General features: G+C 25.6%; 1 protein-coding gene across 2 annotated transcripts; it reads left to right on the forward strand.

Moving 5' to 3' along the window:
• Positions 1-25,310, forward strand: CycG (cyclin G). 2 transcript variants are annotated; one of them, XM_065514455.1, is made up of 6 exons: positions 1-143; positions 19,126-19,901; positions 20,026-20,265; positions 20,357-20,731; positions 20,808-21,022; positions 24,649-25,310. In XM_065514455.1, exons 2-6 carry the CDS (start codon positions 19,146-19,148, stop codon positions 24,722-24,724), a joined length of 1,662 nt encoding a protein of 553 aa, XP_065370527.1. In that variant the 5' UTR covers positions 1-143; positions 19,126-19,145; the 3' UTR covers positions 24,725-25,310. The 2 variants fall into 2 exon arrangements, with proteins under 2 accessions (XP_065370527.1, XP_065370520.1); XM_065514448.1 differs by lacking the exon at positions 1-143 and adding an exon at positions 6,557-7,453.
• Positions 25,311-27,893: the final 2,583 nt, after the last annotated feature.

Raw genomic sequence — 27,893 nt, forward strand, 5'->3', positions numbered from 1 at the left:
AACTGCTGAGAAAAAAATAAAATGTCAAAGTCGAAAAATCTTCCATGTCACAATTCTTGTTGAATTCGTGTTGAGAACTTTTCTTTTGTCCTCGTTCAAATTAAAAAACCTAAAAAACTGATTCTAACTGCAGAAGCATCCGGGTAAGTGTTCCTAAATCCTTCAGACTCATAAAACTACGATAAGTCGATAAAAAACCATTGAAAATGTGAAAAAAGTGAGGCTAAATATGGGCAAAAAAGTAAGCAAAATTTCCAGTGGAGTGGTGAAATACAACCACAGCATGCGCATTCATTAAAACGTCATTCATTCATTAAACTTTCAATGACGTATGGAAGTGTAAATGATAATTAAATGTGTATTTTATTTAAAGCAGGACGTTTTTGTGTAAGAAAACATTAACGTTTCAACTAATTGGATATATAAATTTCGCCTTATTCTAGAGATTTCTTATCAGAGAAGTTTGTGGAATCGTACATATATATGTGAATGTGATATAATTTCACCACTCAGAAATTGCGTATTTGTGTTATTTCACCTTAGCAATAGAGTTGCTATAATAAGTAGTATATTTTGTTGGTTCAGTGTTGTAAAGCTTAAACAGGAAAAAAATACTTTCCAAAAGTTTATAGTTTACAAAGCTTTCTTTGGCTTTTTTGAATTTAATTTTTACTATTTTACATTAAGAAGTTGTAAAATGTCTTCTAATTTGCCCGTAGGCCATATCAGAAAATAATAAATTTAAAGTTTGTTTACATATTGAAAGATGTTCAATTGAGAAATCAATACAGAGTTGTGTCACTTTTGAACTGGGTGTGAGGAGAACAAAAGGTACTTTTTTAAAAATTTTGGGAAATTGATTTAATCTAGAAGATTTCAACTCATGGGGTTTTCTTTTCTGGCATAAATGATGCATTTATTCTGCCTTTTACCCTTCTTTGTGTTTTTTTCTGAAAAAATGTAGTTTGGTCGTGTTCTTTTCTAATAATGTTACCCTAAAACCCTGAATATATGCTACATGTTTCACCCTAAATTTTATCAAAGGGTTAGAAATGCTCCACTTTTTATGTAAGCAAAAAGTATAGTTTTATAATATTTAGAAGGTACAGAACAGAAAATTTCATAAATGGTAATGATTTTTGTTCTATTGTGATCGTTAAAAATGCAACACATTATGAGGGTATGGGTAACATTTAATAAATAGTACAAAATATATAGGCAACATTTTGTGTCAGAAAAGAAAACACCATCAAATATAAAAATACCAAAAATCTATTTGCAAAAAATTCGAAAAAGTACCTTTTGTTCTGGGGCTCCTCATTTATAAATATGTATTTTGGAAAATGTTAAATTTAATTAAAAAATGGATTTAATGATTTTAATTTAAACATTAGTGTAATATGGAATGTAAATTAGTCAATAGATATTTATATTTACACCTATTGGGTGTGGTAGTAAATATTTAGGAATAGAGGTTAACCCTAGGGTTACTAATTTCTCGGAATGAAATAGTCTGTCCTCAGGAATTTTCTAATACTAAATTAAACCAGTAATGTTTTTCAATTTTTCTAAATTCAATTATGTACTATGTACCATGATAAAAATATAGAAGGTAGTTTCAATCAAAATTTTTTTTTTCAAATAAGGTTTTTTGAAGTTTCCTTATTTTGTGAGCATTATAAAAAGCGTTGCCATATTCCTAAAAATGATTTTTATTTTAGAGAAATTTTTTACAAAAAATGTGTAATTTATAATTTAGTATGTAAATAAAAATGTATTAAGTATGTTGTGTTGGAAGTTAATGATTCAATTCCTAACATTCGCTATATAATTTGGGCTACCTGACAAAGAATTTTCATTAAATTTCAAAAAAATGTAATTTAAACGTCCCAAAAGGCTTAAAAAACTGGTGTTCGGTTTGTATAATCCACCCTCTGACAAGTTTTACATACATCCAGCTACTGTTGTCGTTTGTTAGGTAATGTAAAAGGGACTTTATAAAAATTTACATTTGAATTTTTCCAAAAATATTTGGTATTTTCGCAGTTGGGGAAAATGCAACTCATGTTTGTTAAATCTTAAAATAATGTTCACAAATTAGCTTTGAAATATTTGAAAATGAAAATCTTACCTTTGATCCCAATTTGATAGTAAATATTTTTTTTAATATTCTTCAAATTAATGAAAATTATGTATTAATTTTTTCACAAACTTCAAAGAATATATGGGAAAATTTTTAATTAATATGGTATTACTATTTTAACGAAAACGTCAAAATCCTTAAGCATGTCAGACGTAGAATTTTAAAAAATAAAGAGAGAATGAAACTACCTTCTATTTTTCTACTATGCTATGTACTATATATTCTTATTAAAATATAAAGTAAGCTGGAAAAAATGTGTAATTAGTTTCATATTCAAATTAGATTGTATATATACAAATTTAAATCTGTATTATTTTCAGTATTTTCTCTACATATGATATTTAGATGTTTTAAGGCCTTAATCATAACCAATCTTTAAATTTATTACAGGTTTATAAAACAAATTTTTTATGGAAATTCTGTTTTATAAACTTTTTATAAAATTAAAAATTGATTATGAATATGTCCTTTATATCTAAGCATTTTAAGTACTTAAAATTTCAATTTGTATTAAGTCGATCTACTAAAAAAGTAAATTTTCCTCTTTTAAAAAATACTTTTTTTTTGCTTTTGTCACACAGAGTTTTGGTTGTGATTGATAACTGTTGTAACTCAAAAACTTCACTTGGGGTGACATAAAATCGGTTATTTAACCCCATGTTTTTATGAAACTCCTATCTTATTCAGTTCGTCACAGTAATGAAAACAACTATGTTTCGAATTTATTAAAAGAATTTTATAATTTTAAAACGTATTTCTTTGAACATTTGAAATTTTTACATAAAGAACATTACATAAATAAACAATTTTTTATATTTCAGTGAAAAATTTCTAATATTAATTGTTATTGTTGGTGGGCCTAGGAGATTAGATGATTCGATTCTGTAATTCGATTCGAAAAAGAAGTCATTTGAATTAGAATGCTTTATACAAAGAGTAACAAAGAGACGAGACGTGATTGTAAAAACCTAAGTCTGTTGTCAAAAAGCTAACTCTTGCAACAACAAAATAGGTACATGTTAGTCAATATATTTTTTTTTTGTATCAGACATATGATTTGTTTTAATTATGTTTGACAAAACGGAGTGTCTCGTGTCGTGTATAATTTTCTATGGCTTTATACATGATTAAACGAAAACGTTTTCTTCCGAATCGAATTACCCAATAATTCCCCTGGTATGAGATTGAAATCGATTTCAAAATCGAAAATTAATATGTAGATGTATTTATTTTCTTCAGTGCTTGAAATTTTGAATTAATTTGTATCATATTTCTTGCCTAAAATGATTTTATAAATTTTAGTAAAATCATGATTTGTTATTTTAGAAAATTCAAAAATTATTCTTGAAATCGATCGATATTCATAACACTATTACAAAAATCGATTTTCATCACATAACCGATTATTCCAAGACTTTTGTTTTTAATGTGGATTCATTTACTATTCTGATAGTCATAATTGCTTAACGATTTCGTTCATTTTCTTTTTAATACAGTTCATTTTCTTTTTAATTTTTACTCACTTGTAAAAGAGTCCTGTCTAAATTAGACTTATTTAAATTAAAAAATAAATAAATTAAGATTACTTATTAGTTGACAATACAAAATATTGATTGTTACAAACTGTAATTTAGAAAATTACAACACATATAGTGGATACATTAATAACTGTATCAAATTGATAATATGCGTCATTGGGTTCTCTTACGTGTTGTTTTTTTTAATTTTCTTTTATTACATTCAGTTCAGAGGTTAATAGAATTATATATTGAAATAATCTATCGATTCACGTAGTTTGTGCAATTTTACTCGAATGTACGTACGCCAGTCAACTGTTGGAATAAAAGTAGGAAAAAAAGCAATAACAATGCAATGAAAATTATAAACAACAAAATGTTCTCATTTTCATAAGAAGTTGTTGTAAACCAATTCTTATATTCTTCTTTGTTTTTGTTATTTCGATATCATCAGCTGCACTAGATTTAAATTATAACAGCTGTTTCCTTTTCATTTATTTTCTATATATTTTTGTTGTCATTTCTTTTTTTAGTTGTTGATTGTTTTTTTTTCTTTTTTGTTAAGACTGTTATTTTGGTCTGTTCTTTTGACGTGATCTTTGGCTCGTATGAATTCGTAGATATCGCGAAGACCACAAACAACAATAATAATAACAACTGTTTTATTTAGATGTCAGCTGATTTGTTTTTAGCTGTGTTACCAATTTTTAATTAAGTTGGTTTTGTTGTTGTTTTTTTAATTTATTATTTTTGAATTCTTTTTGTTTTGCATACTAAAATAAAAATGTAATTATTTCAAGTTTTATTTTATATGTACTTTGTTGATTAAACCACAGCACACATACAATTATATTTATTTTGGATGTGAAGGTCAGTTAGTCTAAAATAATTAATTTAATTGCTAATATTGTTTATATGGGGACATTGTTGATGTTGTTTTTCTAATGTTCTCTTTCTAAACAACTTGATTTTGTTAATTGTTGATTTTTTTCAGAAATTTTTGTTTTGCTAAATATTTTTTGTTTTGTTTATTATTTGCTACTTTTGTTATTATATTTTATACTAAACATACTTGTTTATATTTATACTAATATATGGAAAAGATATAGTACATACATAGTCATGTCTGGCTATGTATTTTAATATTTAAATATCTATTTACGTTTTTGTTTAGCTAATAATCATGATGATGCCTTCATCCACATATAGATTTTGTTTAATAAATACCTACATAATTTATTTTCACTATTAGGTAATACATAATGGTTCGAGAAAAATTTCTTCTATAAACTTGAACTTGACCAGCTAATGATTTTCCTTGGCTTTCATTTAGGTATTTGTTATTTATCAAGGTTGGATACATATTTGAATTTAAGTTTGTAACGATTCTAGTGCTTTTTTTAACTTGTCAAAACGGTTAATATTAACAGATTGTAATACAATTTACATAATATTCAAATTCTAATTTTAAATATAAAACAAACTAGTTATTGTTAGGAATTTTAATTATATTGCTTTTTGTAATTAAATTCAAAATACATAGTGGAACCTATGTACATATTTGTTAATATCTCTGGCATGCTGAAGACTAACCATTAGAAGGTATATTACACAAAGTAAATCATTTAAACCCCCACTACGGAATTATTTCTAACCTTGATTTTTTATTATAATGACAGTCTGCCCCTGTATTAAAAGCTCACTAAACTCAAGGACCAAGACAGAACCATTATTATCTTATTACGGTTTTCGTGCTTTGATGACGCAAGCTTAAAACAAACTGAAAGTTTTTATAAGAAAGAATTACGGCAAATGGGTACCTACATATTGAACTTTGTTTTCAGGTTCCATATCTAGATAATATTTTTGACAATCAGTAATTTTTTGAATTGAAAATAACAAAATTAATTTCGATAAGTGAAAAGTTACTTAATTAAAAGTAACGTCTAATTTCCATTTATGAAAATCAGCTTCTGTTGCATATAGTTATAATATTTACATTAAAAACTAATGTTTTTCATGTCCCCTCTTTTGGACCTCCCCTCCTCAATAGAAAACAAAACAAATCATTACAATTTTTGTTTTTCTGTCTTGTAAACCGTCTTGTAAAAAATTTCATTTGCAGTTTCTCTCATATACATAAACACACACACACAACAAACAAGCAAAACAAACCATTGTCATTGTTTTGACATATTATTGGTGTACTAAATAAACATCAAATGGAACAGTTTAGTAACGGAACATACTAAGATATAAATACATACATAATACTAGGGTTGGCAAGTTGGTTCATTTGTACGTCTTGTTTTTGGTACAATTCGATCCTGAAAAGTGCACCAATTATTCATATTAAAACGAAATGTATGTAAGAAGTGTGTAATTAAATAACAAATATGTTTTTATATGAAAAATCATTTAAAATAACTTAATATATGTAAGTGTAAGAGTAACTTAAACACTACACTAACAACAACATGATTTTTCTTGAGAAAAGCACGTAACTTTAACGAATAGATATCTACGGTGTAAAATAACCAGCAGATAAATTTACATAAACGATAAATTTACATTAATTTCAAACCAATAGTTTCATTTAAAATTCGCTTTCGCGAATTATTCGTTACCTCTCATTTAAAGAAGACGAATTTCATTGAAATTATAGTGAAAAAAGTACTTTTTGAATCTGATTGATACTATTTTAAAATTACATTTCTGATCCCACATAACGGGAAGCCATATTTGTTTCATGCCATTTTTTTTTTAGAAACTTTTTGAAATAAGATTTTCACTTTTTTTTTACATTCAAGTAAACAACACACTGACACAGCTGTTATACAGATGTCTGTATGTACTGTAGTTTTAAATGTTTCATTTAAATGCCAATTCGTTCCTATCTTCATGGTCAAATCAATGTAGTTGAAGGAGAAACACAAAACAGAATTGAAAACATAAAATTTTATATATTTTGTGAGTGTGTGTTCAATTTATACACTGAACTGGAACTACAGTTTAGTATCAGTTTAACAACATTTGAGAAAACAACGTATATTTGAGAAGTAGTAAATAATATTGGATACAAGAAAATAAAAAAAATTACAATAACAATAACATAGTATAATAAAATACAATTAACTTTTAAAAAATATAAAAGAAAAGATTCTGTTTTTCTTTTATGTGTGATGTTTACGTGTGTGTGAATTATGATTTTTGTTAAAATCAACTGTAAAAAAATCGTTTAAACTTTTTCTACTCCCCCCTAAAAGAAACAAACACTTGACAAATGTTTTAATTACTCGAAGCCTAAAAATCGATTTTACTTTGCCAAGGAGGAACATATAAAACCAAAATCATGAATATTTGAAACAAATTTTTTTTAAAAAAATTTTGTTTCAATTTCAATCGTATGATTAATTGAAAAACTGTATAATAAAATTAAAAGAAAAGAATAAAAAATCGTTGCATTTTCGTAACTTTTTGTGATAATAAATTAATTAAAATAATTTTTGAATTAAATAAAATTTTTTTTACAAACAAAAAAAATCTATTTAAAAAAGTACAAATTAGTTAAAAAATCGTTTAGACTAATAAGACACTTTGTACTCATATAAACACTTAAAAATCATAAATCTCATAATTCATCATCAACAAGCAACGGCTCGGTTTTTGATTGTTTAATAATCAAAAACCATTTTTAAATTATAATACACAATAGTGCAATAATATCAAACACACCAACTAAAAAAAACAAAAAATTAAACACATTCCTGCGCATTAAAATGGCTGTCAAAATGTAAGAATTTTATTTAAATATTTATTGTATAGAATACAACAAAATTTTATTATTTCTAATCTTGAAAAAAGTTTTCTAAGCCTGATTTGTAGTTTTTCAGTAATTGAATTTTTAAACAAAGACTTTTGTATGTATTTTCAAGGTGTTTGTAGTGGTGATTTTTTTTTAATTTGACATTTTTAATGAGAGTCAAAGTACTCTGTTCAATTCCAAGTTGTTTCTGAAATAATTATAAAGATTTTTATACAATTTTCTTTATGTTTGCGAATTTAAATGTAACTACCTATATATAAAATAAATTGTTTAAATATGAGTTGAGACCTAATTTTATAAAAAATATATTTATTAAATTTTAATAAATTGAAAAAATTATTTAATATATTAGTTTTAATAGATACCTAGCCTAAGGCTGCCAGATTGCAAAATAATTTGGAATATAAAAGCCAGAGCTGATTACAAAAAATCTACATATGGGTGAATTCTTATATTTCTGTTAACTATGTTAATATGTATTTCATAATGGAATAATTTTGTATGAGCCCAGATTTCATCATACATTGTTGTAAGAGAAATTTGGGGCATGAATTGAGTATGAGATTTGTTCCTATTCATATGTCATCATTTCAATACAGCTTTTAATTAATTAAATTCAGTTCCTTAGCAAGGATTAATTTGTTATACAATCGACTGTATATTTTACAAAGAATAATAAAGTCACAAAAATATGTATTTAATTTCATTATGTATGAAAACAAAATCAATTGAATATGGCAACTTTATTGTGAATCTATCCAAAGTAGACATTTTCTTTGTTTGTGTTTCTAATTTATTTTCGTTTCATTTTGTTTCATATCCCATAACATTCTTTGTGAAAGAGACCGAGCAAATTTATTTTTGTTTCTTCTTTATAATTACAAAAACAATCATGTTCACACACATACCTACAATAAGTATAATTAAACTTTAATACTACGATTTCATATAAAAAAAATACATAAGAAATAAATAATATTGTGGTATGAGTACCTCAATCCATTAAAAACATATTTCTTTTTTTCACATATTCAAACAAGTACCAAACATTAATACTTTTGCTTATAAAAGTGTATAAAAAACAGATGATTCCTATTAGCTGTTGTTTTTCTTCTTGTTTTTTTTTTAATATTTTAACAAGAAGGGACCCTCTTTTTTTACATTTTATTATTGAGAGAGTGATTGGCTGGCTCTCATCTTTTAATATTGTACCTACCACTACCAATGCGATTTACTACAGGTTTTGTAGAATTGCGTCAGACAATTTTTTTATACTAGAAAAATTGTTGTATTTTATAGAAAGATATTAATATTTTTTTTTTTTTGAAAAACAATATTTCTTATACATACTTACTAATTTGTTATTAAGAATATTTTTCTTAAATTATGTAATAAAAAATATTTTTTATATTTGTCTATGTAGGCAAATACTTTTTAAAAGTTGACAATTTTCAAATTCTAGGTCATTTGTGATAAATTTGTTTAAATTAACCTAATTAAAATGTATTTAATTGTTATAAACAAATAAAAACTTCCTTAATGTGTAGTTGATTGTATGCACATAGTATGTCTAACAGTTGCTGTTGTTATTTGTTGTGGTGCAACCTTCGCACGTAACCTTAAAATTTAGGCTGTTGATACCTAGCAGGTCTTTAGGGTTTTAAAAAAACACTCAAGCGTAGGTGTATTTTTGTTTTGTTTAACAACATGCATACATAGTTATATTCAATAATTTCCAATTCGAATTTCTATCTTTTGCTTATTATTACCATTAACCAAACAACTTTTTGTATCAATACAAACTAGGAACTGAAACCAAACATGAACATTTGTTTGTGTTTTGTTTATTTTTCTTGTGATTTTCTTTAAACCGTTAGTTTTAGTTTAGCGCTTTGCTAACATTTCTATTTCATTTTTATGTTTTTCTTTCTTTTACTTTTTTTGGGTTTGTCGTTTCTAAAGAGAAACCTTTTTCAGTTTTAAAATTTTAATGCTGTAACTTTTTTTTAATGTTTAACATTCCCATCAACTAATATGTATTTGCTGTTTACAAAGTACCTACCAATCTTTGTGGTATATTGTTGTTTTTATTTATTAACATTTTGCTATGTACATATGTTTGCATTTGTTCTTGTAATGCAGGTGTTATTGTATGTATGTTGGTCATTATAAATGTTCCCCTGCTGGCACTTTTTAACATTTTTAAATGTATAGCTCGTCTCACTAATATTTGGGCAGGAATAACTTTATTTTTTAATTGTATAAAATTTAAAAGAAATGTTTGTTATTTCATTTATAAAATTAACAATTTCATTAATTTTTATCTGCTAGTTTTTTAAGTTATGCTTTTGTTTTTATTTTCATTACATTGTTCTGTATTTTACAATTGTTTTAAGGTTTATTGAACCCTTTGTTAGATGATGAAACACTTGTTTCAAATATTCATAGGGGTTTAGTTTGCTACTTCCTGTTTTACTCAGATTTGAAAATTTTTATTTAAAAAACATTATTTTCTAAATATAAATGAGTATTTTTACATAACATCAATGAATCATTGAGTCTGAATATCAGAAAATATTTTTCGTTTCTAAATAATTCAAAAATTGAACGACCTATGCTGGTTTTACAGAATTTCAATATAGGTTTCAATATACAAATATGATATTTAAATCATTAACATTGTTAATGAAATTCTGCGTGGTGTTTGATTTTCCTTAATACCTTTTATCATTAGACATATTTATATTTAAAGCACCTTTCTGTTTTGTCTCTACGCATAATAAGGTTTTATAATAAATTTCATTGCAACCCCCTTTTAGATTTTTTCTATCATTTGCGGTTGTAGCTGGAAATTTACCGTATTTGTATGATATGACATTGTTCGTAGTCATTCAACACCCTTTATAAAGAGTGACATTTATAAGCTTAAACAATTTTTCAACCCCCTTTGTATTTTTTTATTGGCTGCTTTTCTCAGTTGTGTGTTTTTTTTTATTACAAAAACCACTTCTCTACAGCCAGGAATATGAGTTATTTTATAAATCAATGCCAACACAAACGATAACCAGTTTATTTTATTTTTGTATAATACTATATACACACATAATTTTTATAAATAAATTTTGTATAATTTATACAAGAATAATGTAAAATAATTGAAGTTGAAATCCCCTTGTATTCTTCCTCTGCATATAGAGAACAATTGTAAAATCACTCGTGCCATAACATAACACTCAGTTGGATACAATAGAATCGATGAAAAACTCTCCATACTAATTTTCAAATTAATAAAATGTAAAAAAACCAGGTGCATTATCTTATATACTCTTTATGTCAATAACAGCTGGCTGCTTTAGTTGACATATGACTTTAATAATATTGAAATACCTTTAAATTATTTGTAATTTAAAACCCTTTTTGTCTGGGTGTTCTAATATATTTCATGTTTTAGTGCAAAATGTCAATGTCTTTTTAATAACCAACTCTGAAACAGTATAATATGTACTTATCAAGCTTTAACAAAAATTTCCTTTGTTTTTCTAGTCCAATGGTCAATTTGTAAAATTAGTTCATACTATTTATAGTTTGGACTTATTTGTGTTTTTGTTATACGATCGTTGGCTCTTTATTATACGCCATTATCAAGCCTTAAAATTTATTCACATGATATTTAACTACTACTGCAACCAACGCTTTGTCGTCGTCTATCTATACGTCTCTTTTTTGCACAATCATATTTTAGTAATTTTCATTAATTGATTATAATGGGCTTAGATAAGGTGTTTTTTGTTTGTTTGTTAGTTAGTTTATTTTAAACAAACTTATTGAGAGTACATTTTAAATTTAGACAAAAGATTGTTTAAAATTGCAAAGTCAATGAACTTGATAAAACGGGAATACTATTTATATTTAGATGCTTGTTTGTTTTAAATTTTTTATATCAAAAATTATTTATTTTCTTTTCAAAATTGACTCTCAAATAACATCTGGTGTAATGTTGCTTAGCAAAGGAAATAATTTCAGTATTTTGTTTTAAACAGATTATAAACCCGACTTTATAATTTTACAAAATGTAATTTTGACGCCTTTTGTTTTGTTATACATATTTAGAATGCCCAGCAGTTGTTTTTTTTGATATGTAACATTAGTTTTATTTTTAGTTTTAATTGTCACCAGCTACATCGAATCGCACTTGGCATGCGCCCATTCCCTTTTCAACGACGCCTGTCTATTTTTAGATATTTTTCATTTCAAACATTTGCTCACTGGCATCTGCTTTCTAGCTGAGTCGTTGATATTTTTTTTATTTTGTTTTGTTTAGGGTGTTTTATTATAATAAAATTTCTTACACATGACTTAAGATCACCCCATTTTCTTAAACAAATATCCGTTTCAAAGGAATTTTTTTTGTCGTTTTATTGTAGCAACCTTTACAAGAGGGTTGTTTGAAAGTTACTTGGGGGTTTTAATCCAATAAATGGTGTGTAGAGTTTTAATTTCCTAGAAGAAAGGAGAAAATCGATTTTGTATAACATTTTCTAAATTAATTTGTTTTGGCTTCTTGTTTGTACTTCTTAAAATTATCAAGGGTAGAGGTTCATTTAATAGAATTTATTTTTTGGGTTTCATTTGTTAAATAACTGAAGGTCACTTAGCAAATATTCAAAATTACTCATACATTAAACATACATATTATGAAATATTAACTAGGTAGTTATTTGTTTTTATAAAATATTGTTTTTTTTTTTTGATAATCATATGACTCATACGTCATTAAGTATATTTATTTTATTGAATACCTCTCCTCATGACGTAATCATAAGATAAGAATTTTATTGGTAAATATTGATTTTACCAAATGTTTTTTTTTCAGTTTTTCCTTTAAACTTTCTAAAGTGCATTGTTGATTATTCCATATTATGCAATATTTATTTATTATTTTTCAATCTCGATTAAATACAGTCGAGCTATTGACCTTCAGGAAATTTGTAAGAAAATTATTGTATTTTTTTTTCTAAAATATATACAAATTGGTTCCCTCAATTCATTATCTTGATGATCATCATTGTCATTGTGTGACGTCTTAGTTGTTTATTATCTATAATTTAAAATGATTGCACACAGCAACAACAATATGATTAATGATTTTGATTTTATTTTTTCAGTGTTTTATTGTTTATTTTTTTGTCTGCTTTGTTTTGGCTTTTTCAAGTGTATTTAAATTGTAACAATTAAAACAATTTCAAGTTTAAATACATATATTTAAACACTCAAAAAAGTTTTCAAAGTTTATTAGTGTAGCCAAACTTGTGTAACAATAAGCTACCTCAGCTATTAAACGTAGTTGCAACTAAAATTCGTTAATTTTATACATTTATACTTGTGTATTAACCAACAAAAACCATAAATTAGATTTTATTAGTTTAAAAGAAAATTCAAAATAAAAACCGATACTTTCATTTTTTTTTTTTTTCAAAAAGTAGTCTAATTATTTAGTAGTAGACTAGAGCAACTTGTCTTTGTTTTCTTAAAAAAAATATATTTTCTCTTTTAATCTAAAAGCTTAAAGTCCAACAAATAAATTTAATTTACCAAATATTTTAGCCATAACCTCAATTATTTTTATTTGTTTTACAATTTTGAAATTTTTACATAAAAAATTGTAAATTTTATTTATTAAAATATTTATTTGCTCAATACAATTGACAAAAAATGTTCAAGAGAAGAAACAAATAGCTTGACAAAAATTTGCGTAATAAATTTGTTGTTTGGTTTGTTTTACAATTATGGCTATAAAAGAGAAACTTTTTTTCTTCAAATTTATTTTAAGTTGCTGCGAATAGCACACACACGCACACTTGCAAGATAATTTGAAAAAGCAAAAAAAAAAATATAAATAAACAATAAAAATTGATAAAAAAATGTATGAAATTTTTAAATACATATTAATTAAGATTTATGGTTAAAACGCCTAAAGTAGTGAAAAACAAGTTTTTGCTAAGCTCCTCCCGATTTGAGGCAAACACCTCTTCCCGGATTTCCTAGATTTCTTAAAATGTTGTAAATAATTGATCTTGATTGCTAAGTTCAATTGACAATACTTACTATATATATATGTACTACGGTTTAACTGTGAACAATGAAATATTTAAAACATTATGAGCTCGTATAATTGTCAACAATTTAAGTTCAGTCCAGAATACGGGAGATACATAGTTCCAAGTTTTAGATTAAACTTATACATATTTCCTATTTAATATTCCATTTTTTAAATTAATTTTTAAATGTTGAAAAACATTTTGGTTATAAATTACAGTTATTTATAGTTTTATAGTTTAACACAACTTTTGCGTGTTTTTGTCCTCTTCTCTTCATTGAAAACACGAGATGTTGTTTTTATTTTGAATTTAAATTTATGTCATTTAAATAATTATTCAAAACAAAAAATCATTTAATACAAAAACAATATTATAATAAAAATTTCGCATTATCATCATGCTATTTAAAATAAAAAGAAAAAAAACAAATTAAATATGTACCTAGAAAAAAAAAACTATTTTCGGTGTTTATGGTGTAGACTACAAATGACTTTGCAAATAAATACGCACTTAATTTATTTTAGAATTTAAAACATAACTCCGTAATATTTTTCAAAACAATATAGAGGTTCATAAAATTTTGCATTTCAAAAGCATTTTCTATTTTTGAAACCCGAATTATTTAGAATATTGAAGCTTGACAATTTTTCAAATGTTTTCTATCAAACCCTGATTTAAAATTCGTTATTGTAGCGTATTTAAGTTAAAAATATCATCTGGCAATATAAATATACATACTATGTATTCGTATTTGTATGAATATTTCATATAACATACAATTTTCTATTTAAAATATATTTTTTTTCTTTTTTTATTTATTATTGTGTTATCAACAAAAACCCAGCCAATCTAACGTAAATAAATGTAGTAAATAGACAAAAGAATAATAAAGAGAGAGAGGGCAGGGAAGAGTGTTTCTTGTTTTTGTAAAGGGGATTTAGTGGGGCAAGCAACTACTTACTACTTTGTATACTTTTTTTCTATGTATAGATCGCCATTGTTAAGCTTTTTTTTTTTTTGTTTTTTTTTTTGGTATGTTGAGAATCATAAACATAAACCTACACACACACATTTACATATTTGAAAAGTGTGTGTGTTTGTACTTTGAAACTCTTCTTTGTTTTTGTTTTTGTTTCAAGTTTTTAGTTTGTTTTGTAGGCCGTTATTTCTTTTTGTTGTTATGTTGCTGTTTTTGCGTATTAGAGTTGATTTTTTTTCTCCCCAAATTCACTACTAATAACTACACTTTGATAAAATAGTATTAAATAGAGTTTTGGGTACAGTTTTTGGTTTTTTGTTAGAAAAAAAAAAAACGAATTCAGTTTCATTTCGTTACTTAAAAACTAAATTTTAGAATTTTATTATTTATTCATATTGATAACAACAAACAAAGTAAACAAACACCACAAACAAGAAGAGAATAGTAGTAAATTTTAAACAGGTTTTGTGGGTGCGTGACCTTCTTCTCTTAGTTTCGGTTTGGGGTTTTTGTGTTTAAAATAGCATTATGATTGGGTTTTTATCATATCTATTTTTCTGCTCTTATAGGTATTTGTATTTTTAAATTAATAAATGACTAAAACGGAAATAAACATTAATGTTTTTATGTAAAACCATGACTAGGAGTTTAATAAAACCATGAAATAAATATAAAAATGTGTCATTTCACATGACTAAACTTTAGATGTTTCATTGGGGAGAAATTTTTATAAGAAAATGATTAATAAAATAAATGCGAAATAATTTTTCGAAATTCCCCTAGATTTCGATTAAATAATACCTATACCAAATAAGGCATACCTATCTTTATTAAATTTATAGCAAAAGTTTTATTTTAAAGCTTTCAGAAAGCAGTGCCAATTAGTATTGTCGTATTTTTGAAATTAAAGATCATCAACCGTTGTTTCTATATTTTACGTTTTATATATTTTTTAATTTAAAATAAAAATCTAACTTCCTTGATTAAATTGTTTATGTTTTTATACAGACCTATTTAAAATTCTTTAATTGTTTTATTTACTTTTTAACCTCGCTTTTATTAAGTTTTTTGAACTCCTTGTGATTTATATTTCGCTCTCCCGATTTGTTATTTTTTTTTTTGTTACAATATGTGTTTTGTATAAATAATATTTGTTAAATGCATTAAATTTTAATGTTAATAACACTGAATGTTTTTGTTAATGAACTTTATTAATTTTTTTTTACGCTGTTATTTGTTAAAATTCAGAGTTAACTAACATTACGTTTGTTGAATATAATTTTGTTAAAAAAAAACCTTGATTATTTTTTTTAGAAGGTAATAAACAAGAAAATTAACCAAGGAAGTTTTGTTTCTTGTCATTAAACATAATTAAATGAACTCAGAAGTCTTGGTTAAATACATAAATAACAATAAAACAACATTATTTATTATATATATGAAATTTAGTCATTTGTACGAAATACATATTTTTTAACTATAGCTTGAAATGACGGAAAGGTATAGTTAAATACTGAACATTTTATATCAAAAGTTTCATTATTTTTTCTTGATCATTTTAGGCTTTTCAATTAAATACATAAATTTGAAAAGAAATCCTGAAAACTTAACTTTTTATTTAAAGTTTACAATAATTTGTTTTTTATTTTGTCTAGTTCCCCAGATTTTTTATAGCTCTTTCTGGTTTTTGCTTGTGTGTATAGTTTTTTTTTTTTCAATTTCTGTTTTCATTTTAATACGATTTTTCCCATAAATAAATATAATTATTGTGTGGCGACCTAAATTATATACTTTTTTTTTTTATTATACTTCATGAAATGAAATTAAATAAATGCATACAACTTGTGTAAGTCTATGGTATGTTTGTATACACTGTAAAGTGTTTTATTAACAGCAGTCTCTCCTATTACACTCTAAAATAAAATGCCTAGAAAATGAACCCAGCGACAGACATTCAAACATACAAGTTTTTCATTGAGAAATAATAATAAAAAAAACTTTATAAATTGTTTTCTAGTTTTTTGTAATGGATTTTTATACGCTTCAATTTTTATTTTTCCGTTTATTTTTTGTAATTCAAATTGCAATCAACGCCTTAAGTATTTTGTTATGGATGCAACTTGTTTAGAGATGACTGACTGACGTCCGTTGCAGCCCCAGCCATTTGTATATCATTTATTATTTCTGTTTATGTTGTAATTTGTTTCTCATTCTATGTATTTCTCTCTCTTTTTTTTTGTTAAAACACTAACAACTAGGGTGCTGTAATGAGTTTTTTTGGTTGTTTTCTTTTGTTTTATGTTGTTTATGTTTTGTTTCCTATTTTCTTGTTTATGTTGTTATTGCTGCCTACGTGCTAAATATCTCGTTTTCTTTTGTTTACCAACAACATAAATTTTAAGTTTTGTTTATTTAAACTTTGTTCGCCAGTTGTTATGTTAGTTAAATGATTTTTCTTATTGTAATTGTGAGTTTTTTTTTAGATCAAAGTTTTATTTTTAATTTTATTTAGAAATTTAAGGGAAAATTTCGTAACACTTTGTGTGTTATGTTTGTATTTGCTCAAGTGGGTTATAAATAGTAAATCAATACAACATTTATTATCTAAACAATGTGTCTGCCAGTTTGTCAAGATATTAATTTTATTTTGTATGTTTTATCAATTACTTACAATACCTCCTTCTCAACTGCTGCAGTAATTATTTATCGTTGTACAAAGTACACACAATTTGTTTCGTTTTGTAAATTTTTACACATGTTTATCGATTTTGAATTAGCTGTTGCTGTGGTTTATTTGTCATTGAAATTGCTACTATTGTCATTGGCATTTTTTATCTTAAAAAAAAATAAATACATTATACAGTTAATAAAACAAAATATATATTCCTGCTCCTAAAAGTATGGCAACAAAAACAAAAAACGGAAAAACATGAAGTTGCCATTTACTCCTATTCTGCAAATAACATTTCATGGAACAATACGTGGTTGGCAACGTTTAAAACATTTGTTTATTAATTATTAAAAATAACTACCATTGTTTTAAATGCTTTCTTAAAATTAATTTAATTAATTTAAAAAAAAAAAAAAATAGAATTTCTATTACAAATTTTATGTTTTTTTTTTTTTTAAATTTATATCTTGTTTTTCTGTAGCATTGAAATCATTAAGAAACCTTGGAAATTATTTTGTTTACTTTTTAGCCCTTAGAGAATGAAAATTGGCCTTCCAAATATGATTTATACACATTTTTCGTTATTAAAAATCATTGAGAATTCGTACCATAATTTATTTTTACTATAAATTACATATTTTTTTTTGCACTAATATTTTTTTTTACCACTAATTATTATTTTTTGAGTTTTCACTATATTCCAGAAAAGAAAAAAAAAACAATCCAAACACACCCACAATTATGATTTATTTTATATTTTATTTGAATTTTAAACTAATTATTTTTTATATTTTATTCCAACCTCCTTCCTTCTCACAGACTGTAAGTTTTTATAAGAGAAAAAAAAACAAATTTATTTAGCTAAATCATTCTGCGTTGAAATACATCATATACAATCAACCAACATATTACATTTTACAATTGAATACAAAGTTTTACCCAGAAAAACTTGTATAACAAATTTATAAGAAATAAAAATTTTCCAAAGAAAATTATTTCCAAAAAAAAGTGCAAGAGTTTATTATCGTTAAAACTTACATATACAAGTTATAAAACAAAAACATAATAAACCATAAATTGTGCTTTTTTCAAATTTTATAAAATCCCAGAAATTTTTATAAAATTCAAAAAGAAAGCGTACTTAAAAATTAAATCGCTTAATACAAAAATACAATTGGGACAAAAATCATCAAACAAACTAAGAGAAATTACATACAAAGTGAGGGTTTACATTGTTTGTTGTTTGCAAATTGTTGATAATATTGGTTTGGAGGAAAACATAAATCTTCTAAAAACCAATTAAAGAATAGTACTAAGGTTATTGAAGCTTACAAACAGAAGTAGCATTTTCAAAGTGCGTTAAAAAAACTTTTGTTTTTCAATTAACCAGTTTGTGCAAAACAAGTAGCAAACAATAAATTTTATTTTCGGTACAATTTACAAAAAATAATTTAAAGAATAACTAGGTTGGGCACCTTTTAGTTTTTTTTCTGTTACAATAACTTAAAAAAAGCTAAGGTAACTTGTTTACTTAATTTACAAAAAAATAAAAAAAACTAAACAGAAAATCAAAGTTTTAAAGCTTAATTTAGTTTCTTTAAAATTTCATTATTCTAAAAAGAAATTATTGAATATCCATACATTATTCAACCAAAAAGATTGAGAGTTTAGTTTTGTGTTCGAAATTAAACTCGCTGATATCGCCATTGTTTTTTGTGCTTGCACTGAAAAACAATAAGCTGAAAATAAAATCAAACAATTATTTAAAATAAACCTTTAAACGGCCTAGAAAACTTTTTTTCAAAGTAAATAAGAATTCTTTGAAAAGAAAAAGAAATTTTTGTTAATTTGCAAAAAAACATAAAAATTTTCCCATCACAAATAAACATAGGTACTAGGCCAGCCCTCACAATGTCTGTCCCTGTACGCTACTCTGCTGCCGCCAATTACGCCGTCGCTGATAGTGGTTTAACAAATACTCTTAACAACAACGATCAAGAGCAATATCAACATTACGCCCAAGAGCAGTTGTATAACAGTCATTTGTATAACCACCACCATCAACAACAACTGAACAACAGTATCTACGGCTTTAACAACATTTTGGAGGAGCAGCAGCAGTTGATGCAGCAGAGCACATCGATGTCTGTGTCGCTAAAGCCACAAGAGGACCTAGTAGGAGCAGGTAATTCAGCAGCCTATCACCGTCATATGGATCAGCAAGAGCAGGCCACAACCTCGGCTAAGGCCAGAGAATTGTTGGCCTCGCAATTGACTGACATGCCTACAACATCGGCGATGGCGGCGGCAGCAGCTGGATCTGCAAATACTGCGACTAATAATGGTAGCAGCCACACTGCAGAGATGCGAACTCAGTGGATGAGGATGTCTGACGAGGGTCGGTATGGAACACCGGGTGCTGCTGGCTTAGATTATCAGAAATTTGAGCTGGAACAACAACATCAATCAACACCTAATCTAATGGACCAAACCATGGAGCCTTCGTTCACGGACAATGAGAAGAATAATAGTAGTAGTAGTAGCAATAACAATTTGGAAGATGAACTAACATCGATGTCATCTGAGGAGCTTTACAATACTCTTAAGGAATATGATGCTCTACAGGATAAATATCATACTGTGTTATTATTGCCTAAAGAATCTAGGGTGAGTTGAGTTTTCTGTTTAAATATAATTTGAATAAATTTTCTGCAAAAAAAAAAGAGAATTGATTAAGGTAGATTTTGTGTTGGTTTTTAAACGAGTGTTTTTATTTTCCTAAATTTTTTAGCGTGAAGTTACAGCTGGCGGTCGTGATGGCTCCGCTTATGTTTTACGTTGCCTTAAAATTTGGTATGAGCTGCCCTCCGATATTCTATTCTCGGCCATGAGCTTGGTGGATCGTTTTCTAGATCGCATGGCTGTTAAACCCAAACATATGGCCTGCATGAGTGTAGCCTCTTTCCATTTGGCCATAAAACAATTGAATTTGAAGCCTATTCCCGCAGAAGATTTGGTAACAATATCACAGGTATGCATTCACCTCCACTCCGCCCTCTCCTTATTTTAACAAAATAAAGACTAGTGCTAACTATTTGCTTCATTGTTTTTGTTACTTTTAGTGTGGTTGCACCGCTGGCGATTTGGAACGTATGGCTGGTGTAATTGGCAATAAATTGGGCGTACAAATGGGTCATGCACCCATTACATCGGTCAGTTATTTGCGCATTTACTTTGCCTTGTTCCGCAATTTGGCCAAAGAGATTGGCGGTCAATTCTTTGAATTCTACAAGCAACTCATCAAATTGGAAGAATTGGAGAATCGTTTGGAAATATTGCTGTGTGATGTAAAAACAACTGTCATTACACCATCCACTTTAGCTTTGGTCTTGATATGCCTGCATTTAGATTTTCACATTAAAGAATCATACACACGTGGTAGTCCCGAACTAAAGCATGTCTTTGAATACATACTCTTTTTGCAACAATATATGAGGGTAAGTTTTAATAATAATAAAACAATATTTGAAAAAACGAAATTAATTAATTGATTTTTTCGTTTCATTTTTACAGATTCCCGATCGTGTTTTCACCTGCGGTTTTAGTATTGTTTCGGGTATTTTGTCCCATTACAATGGTCAAAATAAACAACCCTATAAGCAACGTTTGGTCTGGAAATTATCTAGCCGCACTTTACGTGTACTACGTCCAACCAATCGTTTCTCAACCGACCTGCCCACCATTGATGAAGGCATAACTAATGCTATGGATGATGGTTTACGATCCAGGTAAGATATACATATTTTTTTTTAACTTTATTCAGAAGAAAGTACAGAGTTTAGAACTTTTTCAAACCAAAATAGATTGTTTATACTTCAGATTGATTAACTGGGAATAAATCTATCTAAAATATCTGTTATTTATTTTACAATAAATATTTACTACCCTTTTGTTATTAATATAGGTTTAAAAACAGCTAGATATGGAATATTCCTTTATTTGTTGATTAAATTTTATTTTTTTTGCCGATAATACATAGTTTCAAATAAGTGTTGTTTTTTTTTTTGATATTTTATAAGCATTTTAGGCTTGTGCTGTTATTTTTAACTTTATAACTACAAAAACAGTAACTGAATGTTAATTTTTATTCAATTGTTTTTGTCGTTTTATTTTAATTTGTTATTTACTTATTTCTATATTTTGTAAACTTAGATTGTGATTGTTATTTTGCAAAGAACAGAGGTGTGAGTTTTTATTAATTTACATTTATTTGTTTGTTTGTGTATGTATCTATCTATTCACTATTATTTAGCTGGATCTAATAATTAGGTGGGCCTTAGAATTTTTATAATAAAATCTCTGCTGACATACCCCTACTTTATCATATCAGACAACTTTTCCATAAAAACTTTTGTGTCATATGGACAACCTGCTACTTTATTTAGCAAAAATTACATTTTGTCAATGTTAAAGGAAGTATTCAAAACGTTACCAATTGTTATATTCTACTGGTTGCGATACAATCAAGTAGTTGGCAACATCAAAATGTTTACATTCGTGTATTAACTAATTATGTGAAAAGTTATTTAGTCAATCTGAAATTAAGATTCGCAAAGAAAATAGTTTGATTTTTTTTATAGGTTTTACATTATAATTCGTAAATATTTGTTCTCCAAACAAATACGCAATTTCCCCCTTAGTTTTTTGTATCTAGAATTTGAACCAAATTAACATTTTGCCTGTAAAATGGGTTAAAATCCAAATCTAATTAATTTTTCTAATCGATACAAAAAAACAAACAAATAAATTTTACCTACCCGTGTTGCTATTTTCCATGTATCTATATTACTCAATGTTGTTATTGCAAATTTTGTACAACAACAGCTACAACAACAATTGGAAAAAAGTGTGACTTTGTCTAATGGCATAAACAAGTTTCTAAATTATTCCATTAAAAACAAGAAAACAAAAATAAAACCAAAAATTTCAAATTTCAAATGTTTATTTATTTGTTTTCGTGTGTATGTTAGTGGAAATGTCTTTGTATGAGTGCGTTCGTTGTATGTATGTGATTAACATTGTCATGAGACTTCGTTTTCTATTTTTTTGGAACATATACTATGTAAGATATGTTTTTGTTGTTATTTTTTTTCTATTATAATTATTATTATCATAAATTTGCTAAGCCTATATAATATACAACATACTAAACATAAATATTTAATCTATTATGTGTATACATACATATGTGTGTACGTACACACATTTGAAATCTTTCATACATCATAAAACCAAAATAAATTTGTCTAAATGTTGTGCTGATGATAAAGAGGTGTGTGTTTGAGGGAACTCTGCCAATTGATTTACGTAAATCAACTGATTCAAAAAGAAGCAAATACGTAAACATTTTAACAGCATTGTTATTATTATTGAAATATTTCACAATATTTTCTTGAATTTGTTGACAATGGAAATTATTTTTCAAATTTTGTTTTTATGCTGCTAATTTGCCTTCAATTCTTAATTTTTTGCCACCCTTTGTTTAAAAACATTTTCTACAATCTTATCTAATCTTTTAGTTAAATGTTTTTTTTTTATATTTTTTTAAAAATGCCAATTTTTTATTTTGATAATGGGAAATTTGTTGTTTCAATTCCCATTTTTATATTTTAGAATTTTTGTTTATCTATACAACATTTATAAGATTATTACTGTTGTTTCATCTTTTTTTTTTTTTTAAAAATATCCCCAAGTTCAATGCACTTTTATTGTCGCAATTTATTTATTTATGTGAATGTATTTAGAAAGTTTTGCATTTGTATTTATCTGTGTGTTTTCTACGTGCGTCATAACACACCTTCTTTGCTAAGCTCCTATTTGGTTATTGGATTCTTGTTTGATGTCTATTAAAAGTTTTTGTTTTTGTTTAACAAAAAGAAATGCATTTAAAAATATATGAAACTTTTTTTGCATTTAATACTAATATATAAACATTAAACAAATGAAGGTCGTTTAGGCTCACTCCTAACATAAATACAAATTTAAGCCAGTTGTTCTATCAAGAAAATTCCATTGTTTTGTTAAAATACTTTTCAAACTCATTTTACTTTGAAAATAATTCTTATAAATTTGTTTACTAAATCAAGCAAATTCATTAACAAATCTTGATTGATAACAATATGGACTGGAGATTGTTTTTAAAAAATAGTTTATTATCATGTTTTTTTTATTTTTATTTGTTTCCCTTTGACGCTAGTTTTCTTTAGGAATTTGTTTACTTTCTTTAATTTATAATATTGACTATTAGTTGGTACAAGTATATGATAAATGTTGCTCTAAAGTGTTTGCTTTAACATTTAGCACATAATGTTTTTGTTGTCACAATCAAGCCTTTCCTGCTCCCCATCTCTTTGTGTAGAGTGTTTTTCATGTGATTTGTTTGTTTTTTTTCTTCCATATTGTTTTTGAGTGATGATAACCTATTTAGTTTAAACAAATCTAAAAATAATTATACAAAAAAAAATTGTTTTGAAGGTTTTTGTTTTTGAAAGAAGTATTTTTTGTTTTATAATAGAGATGAAAGTATTTTCAAAGAGTAAATTGTGGTAATGATTATACATATATAAAAATAATTTGCTTGACAAAATAAAAAGAATCACGTAGGATTTATATAGGATTTGTTTCAGGCAGACAATCTTTGTCAAAAATTATGAAATGTTTCACAAATGTTGAAATTTAGGTTTCCAAAACACTAATAAGAATTTGCAAATAAATTAATTTAAATTTGTCAATAAAATATTAAAACAAATTTCTAAAATGGTTTCGATTTCATAAGATTCCAAAATAAAAATTTCAAAATTTATAAAATATCTCTGAAATTCATTTTTTTTTTCAAATTTTGAATTTCTGAATAAAATATTAAATATAATTGTTGTTTATTGAAAATAATAATAAATCATTACAAAAAAAATGGAAAAACAAAAACAAGAAAAAATCAAAAAAAAAGGTGTATTTTTTGTGGAATTTTGTTCAAAAGTTTTTGTTGTGTAAAAGTTTAAAAAAATCAGAGTGTAATTTTCCATTTTTTTTAAATGAATAACCTTAATAATTTATGCATTTTTTTCGAATATTATAAGAGAGTTCAAAAACAAGAACTGATTAATTTAAATGTTTGAATTAGTTTGAACTGGATGACTCAATACGAATCGAATTTGAATAATACACATCCCCTAAGGATTTTCGATTCTTCTTATTATGTGCATTTCAGTTCAAAATTACTGAAAATTATGTCCCGAATGTATAATAGTGTGAATATGAATTTTTTGAGGAACAAGCTTTCAATTTCAATAAATTCAAATCTAATACAATTGTAAAATATATATGTTTATACTAATCAAATTTCCTTTAATTCCAGAACCGAAAGTGTTAGTTCCGAAGAAGAGGAGGACTGGCCAACTTCACCCATTATACCAATTTTCGAACAATGTTAGTACGAGTTCAGACTTGAACAACAACAATAAGAACAAAACAAAGAAGAGCATAAACCAGGATGAAATATGCTACAGAAGAAAATTAAATTTTTTTTATTTTTTACCCAACAAAAAGAGAAAAAAAGAAATTGCCCCATAAAAAACCGTATTTAGTAAGTGTGCAAATGGAACAGAGAAACGGAAACCAAAAGCTGCCAAAACTTGATAACAAAAATATGGAAGGAACCAGAAAGAGTTTTGAAGCAAAAAAATAAAAAAAACGCTATTCTCTGCTATACTAAATACGAAAGTGGATGAGAAAGAATAAAAACAGCATCACTAACAAACAAAACAAAAAATCAAACTACAAAAAAAAAAAACATATCCTGCAAGATTTTTTTAAAAATCATTTCATTTATTTCACTCTTTCTTTCTAACTGACTCGTACTAAGAATTTTTGTAAGAAAATCGAAAACACAGGAGATGCGTGTATATTTTTGTAAAACATTTGAAGAAACAAAGTGCATCATAATATTCTTTAACTTTATAATTTTTTGGAACCCCTCACAACCCACACCAGAGTGTTGTAAAGAAAAACAAAACAAAAGCTATAGAAATTAACAGAAAAAACTACATACATACATAAATTTATGATACAAAAACAACATGATATTTTAAGATGAAGAATACCAATTAATAAGTTTAATATCCAAATTTTATTATTACCATAGCGAAAAAATCTACAAAAAAAAAACCTAAAAAAAAGTTATATATATCTAAAAATATAAAAACAAAAAAAAAAAAAAACTTTGGAAGCGGACCATCATATACCAGGATTGATGTAGATCCGAACCTACGAAAGCAAAAAAACACAAAACAACCACAACATGTTTTTTCATAAACGACAGCTGTTACAGTCCCACCATAGTTGTTGGAGAGACTTTGAAAGTTGGCTAAAAATTAGCTTAAGGTGTGTTGGTTTGTACTACACACACTTTTAAGTTATTTTTTTGTTGCGGCTTTAACCATGCCACTCAACTGCTGGGATTGCAGAATTTATTGTCTGAGCGTTTAATTTGTTCGGAAAAGTTCGTGTTTCTCTTTTAAAAACACTCTCTTCTTCTTGAATATATTTGGGTTCGCTCAACATAAAATATTGAAATAAATAATTATATAATTTACTACTAGAGCCTACAATTAAGTGGAAAAATCTTTAGAAAAAACAACAATATAAAAAAAACAAAAAAAAAACCCAAACAAAAAATTAAAAAAAAGAAAATTTACAAAAAAAATCTATCAAAAAACTTTATATTATAAAATTCTTAAAAAACAACAAAAAAACTTAACTACAACAAAATAATAATATTTAAATTAATAATTAATTAATAATAGTTTCTGAGTGTTTCAATGTTTGTTTTCCTTTCCCTATAACTTAGTTTTGCAAAAAACTAAGTTGTCTCAATAGTTTTAATTTTTAATTAAACACTTTTTTTTAAAATTAATTTGTCTCTTTTATTATATACTATATATAGAAAAAATACCGTAATATTTGTTTTTCCTTTCGACCACCTTTATAATATTTATTTTTTTTTATTTGTAATTAAACAAAACATCTAAACCCCCAACTAAAACCAATATATGTTTTCTTTATTCAAAAATCTGTCAAGTTTTTTTATAGAGAAAATGTTTAATATTTTCTATACATTTTTATTCTTTATTTTTTTTTTTTTAAAAAGTACAAATTTAAAGAGATTTTCTTATACTCTTTGTGAAAAATTATCAATCTCACTGCAATATTGTGAAATATTTTGTATTTTGTTTAATGATTTTGTATCAAACAAAAACAAACTGGAAAAGTTTTTAAATATGTTATATGAAAAGGAAAAATTTAACAAATTGAAATTTTTTAATTTGGAAATATTCCATTATTTTGAATTAAAAAGGAATTTAAAGAAATTTATTTGAAAAATTGAAAAAGTAAAAATTTTTAATTAAATTTTTGTTTTCATTAATTTAAAAAATGTATCAAATTTAAGATATTTGTTGGATTTTTGTTTTTTCGAACTTATTTAAAAACTTTTTTTCTGCCAACTAAAAAGTATTTTGTAAATTATGCTTAAAATCATTTGAAACTTTTTGTCAATTTCAAGTAGTGTATAAAATACGTACAAAAACAAACATTTTTAACACCTAAAAAGTATATTTAAACTAAAAAATAAATAAAAAAACATTTGTTAAATTATAGTTTTATTAAATGAAATTGTAATTCTCAATTTCGTTTATATACACCTACTTTTAAAAAAACTTTAATTTTAATTGAAAAATTTTGTTAATTTTTTTAGACATTTTCCTCTAACACAATTTACTTTTTGTTTTAATTATACATAATTGTAATACATTACAAATAAAACTTTTGTTGAAGGTATTTTTGTAATAAAATTATAAAACTTAGTTTACTACTATTTAAAGTTTTATAATATTTAAGCAAAATATATTCTTTAAACTAAAAAAACAAAAGTTTTGTTTACATTTAAATTTATTTAAAGACCTGAAAAGTCTTCAAAAAAAAAAAAGAAAAAATACCCAAACGCCTAAAATATATAAAAACTGTTTTAAAGTTATCAAATAAACAAAACATCAATGTAAAACTTTTTAACAAATTTTGCAAGTGAGCAGCCGCTTAAAAATAACAGGCGTTTGTTTAACATCCAAACAAATTTAAACATATTAAAAAAGAGCTGCTGTAAAATATAGATCTCATCATACAAACAGAAAATTTTACATTTTTATTATTTAACACTAAACAACAAACAAAGAATTTTTAGCAAAATCCTTTAAATCTCTTTGTTAATTGTTTATAATTTCGTTAAAAAAACATCCTCTCTTAAAATATATTCATTTATTCTTTAATTAATCAATTAATTTATTTAATTGTTACACTATTCCAGCCTAAAATTTTTTCTTTAGGCGTTTATATTTTACTTTAATACTCTTCGAAACATAAAAAACCAAACATTTTAAACATCTTCGAAAATCGAAAAAAGAAGCAATTTACTTGTCTAGTAACAGCTAACTCTCGTATAAATATACATTGTTAGCCAGCTTGCTTGCAAAGTTTGTTAGTTAGTTGGTTATTTATATAATAGAAATACCTAATTAATTAATTTAATAAAACAAATGCAATTAAATT

This window comes from Calliphora vicina, chromosome 1, assembly GCF_958450345.1.
Source record: "Calliphora vicina chromosome 1, idCalVici1.1, whole genome shotgun sequence".
Taxonomy (NCBI): domain Eukaryota; kingdom Metazoa; phylum Arthropoda; class Insecta; order Diptera; family Calliphoridae; genus Calliphora; species Calliphora vicina.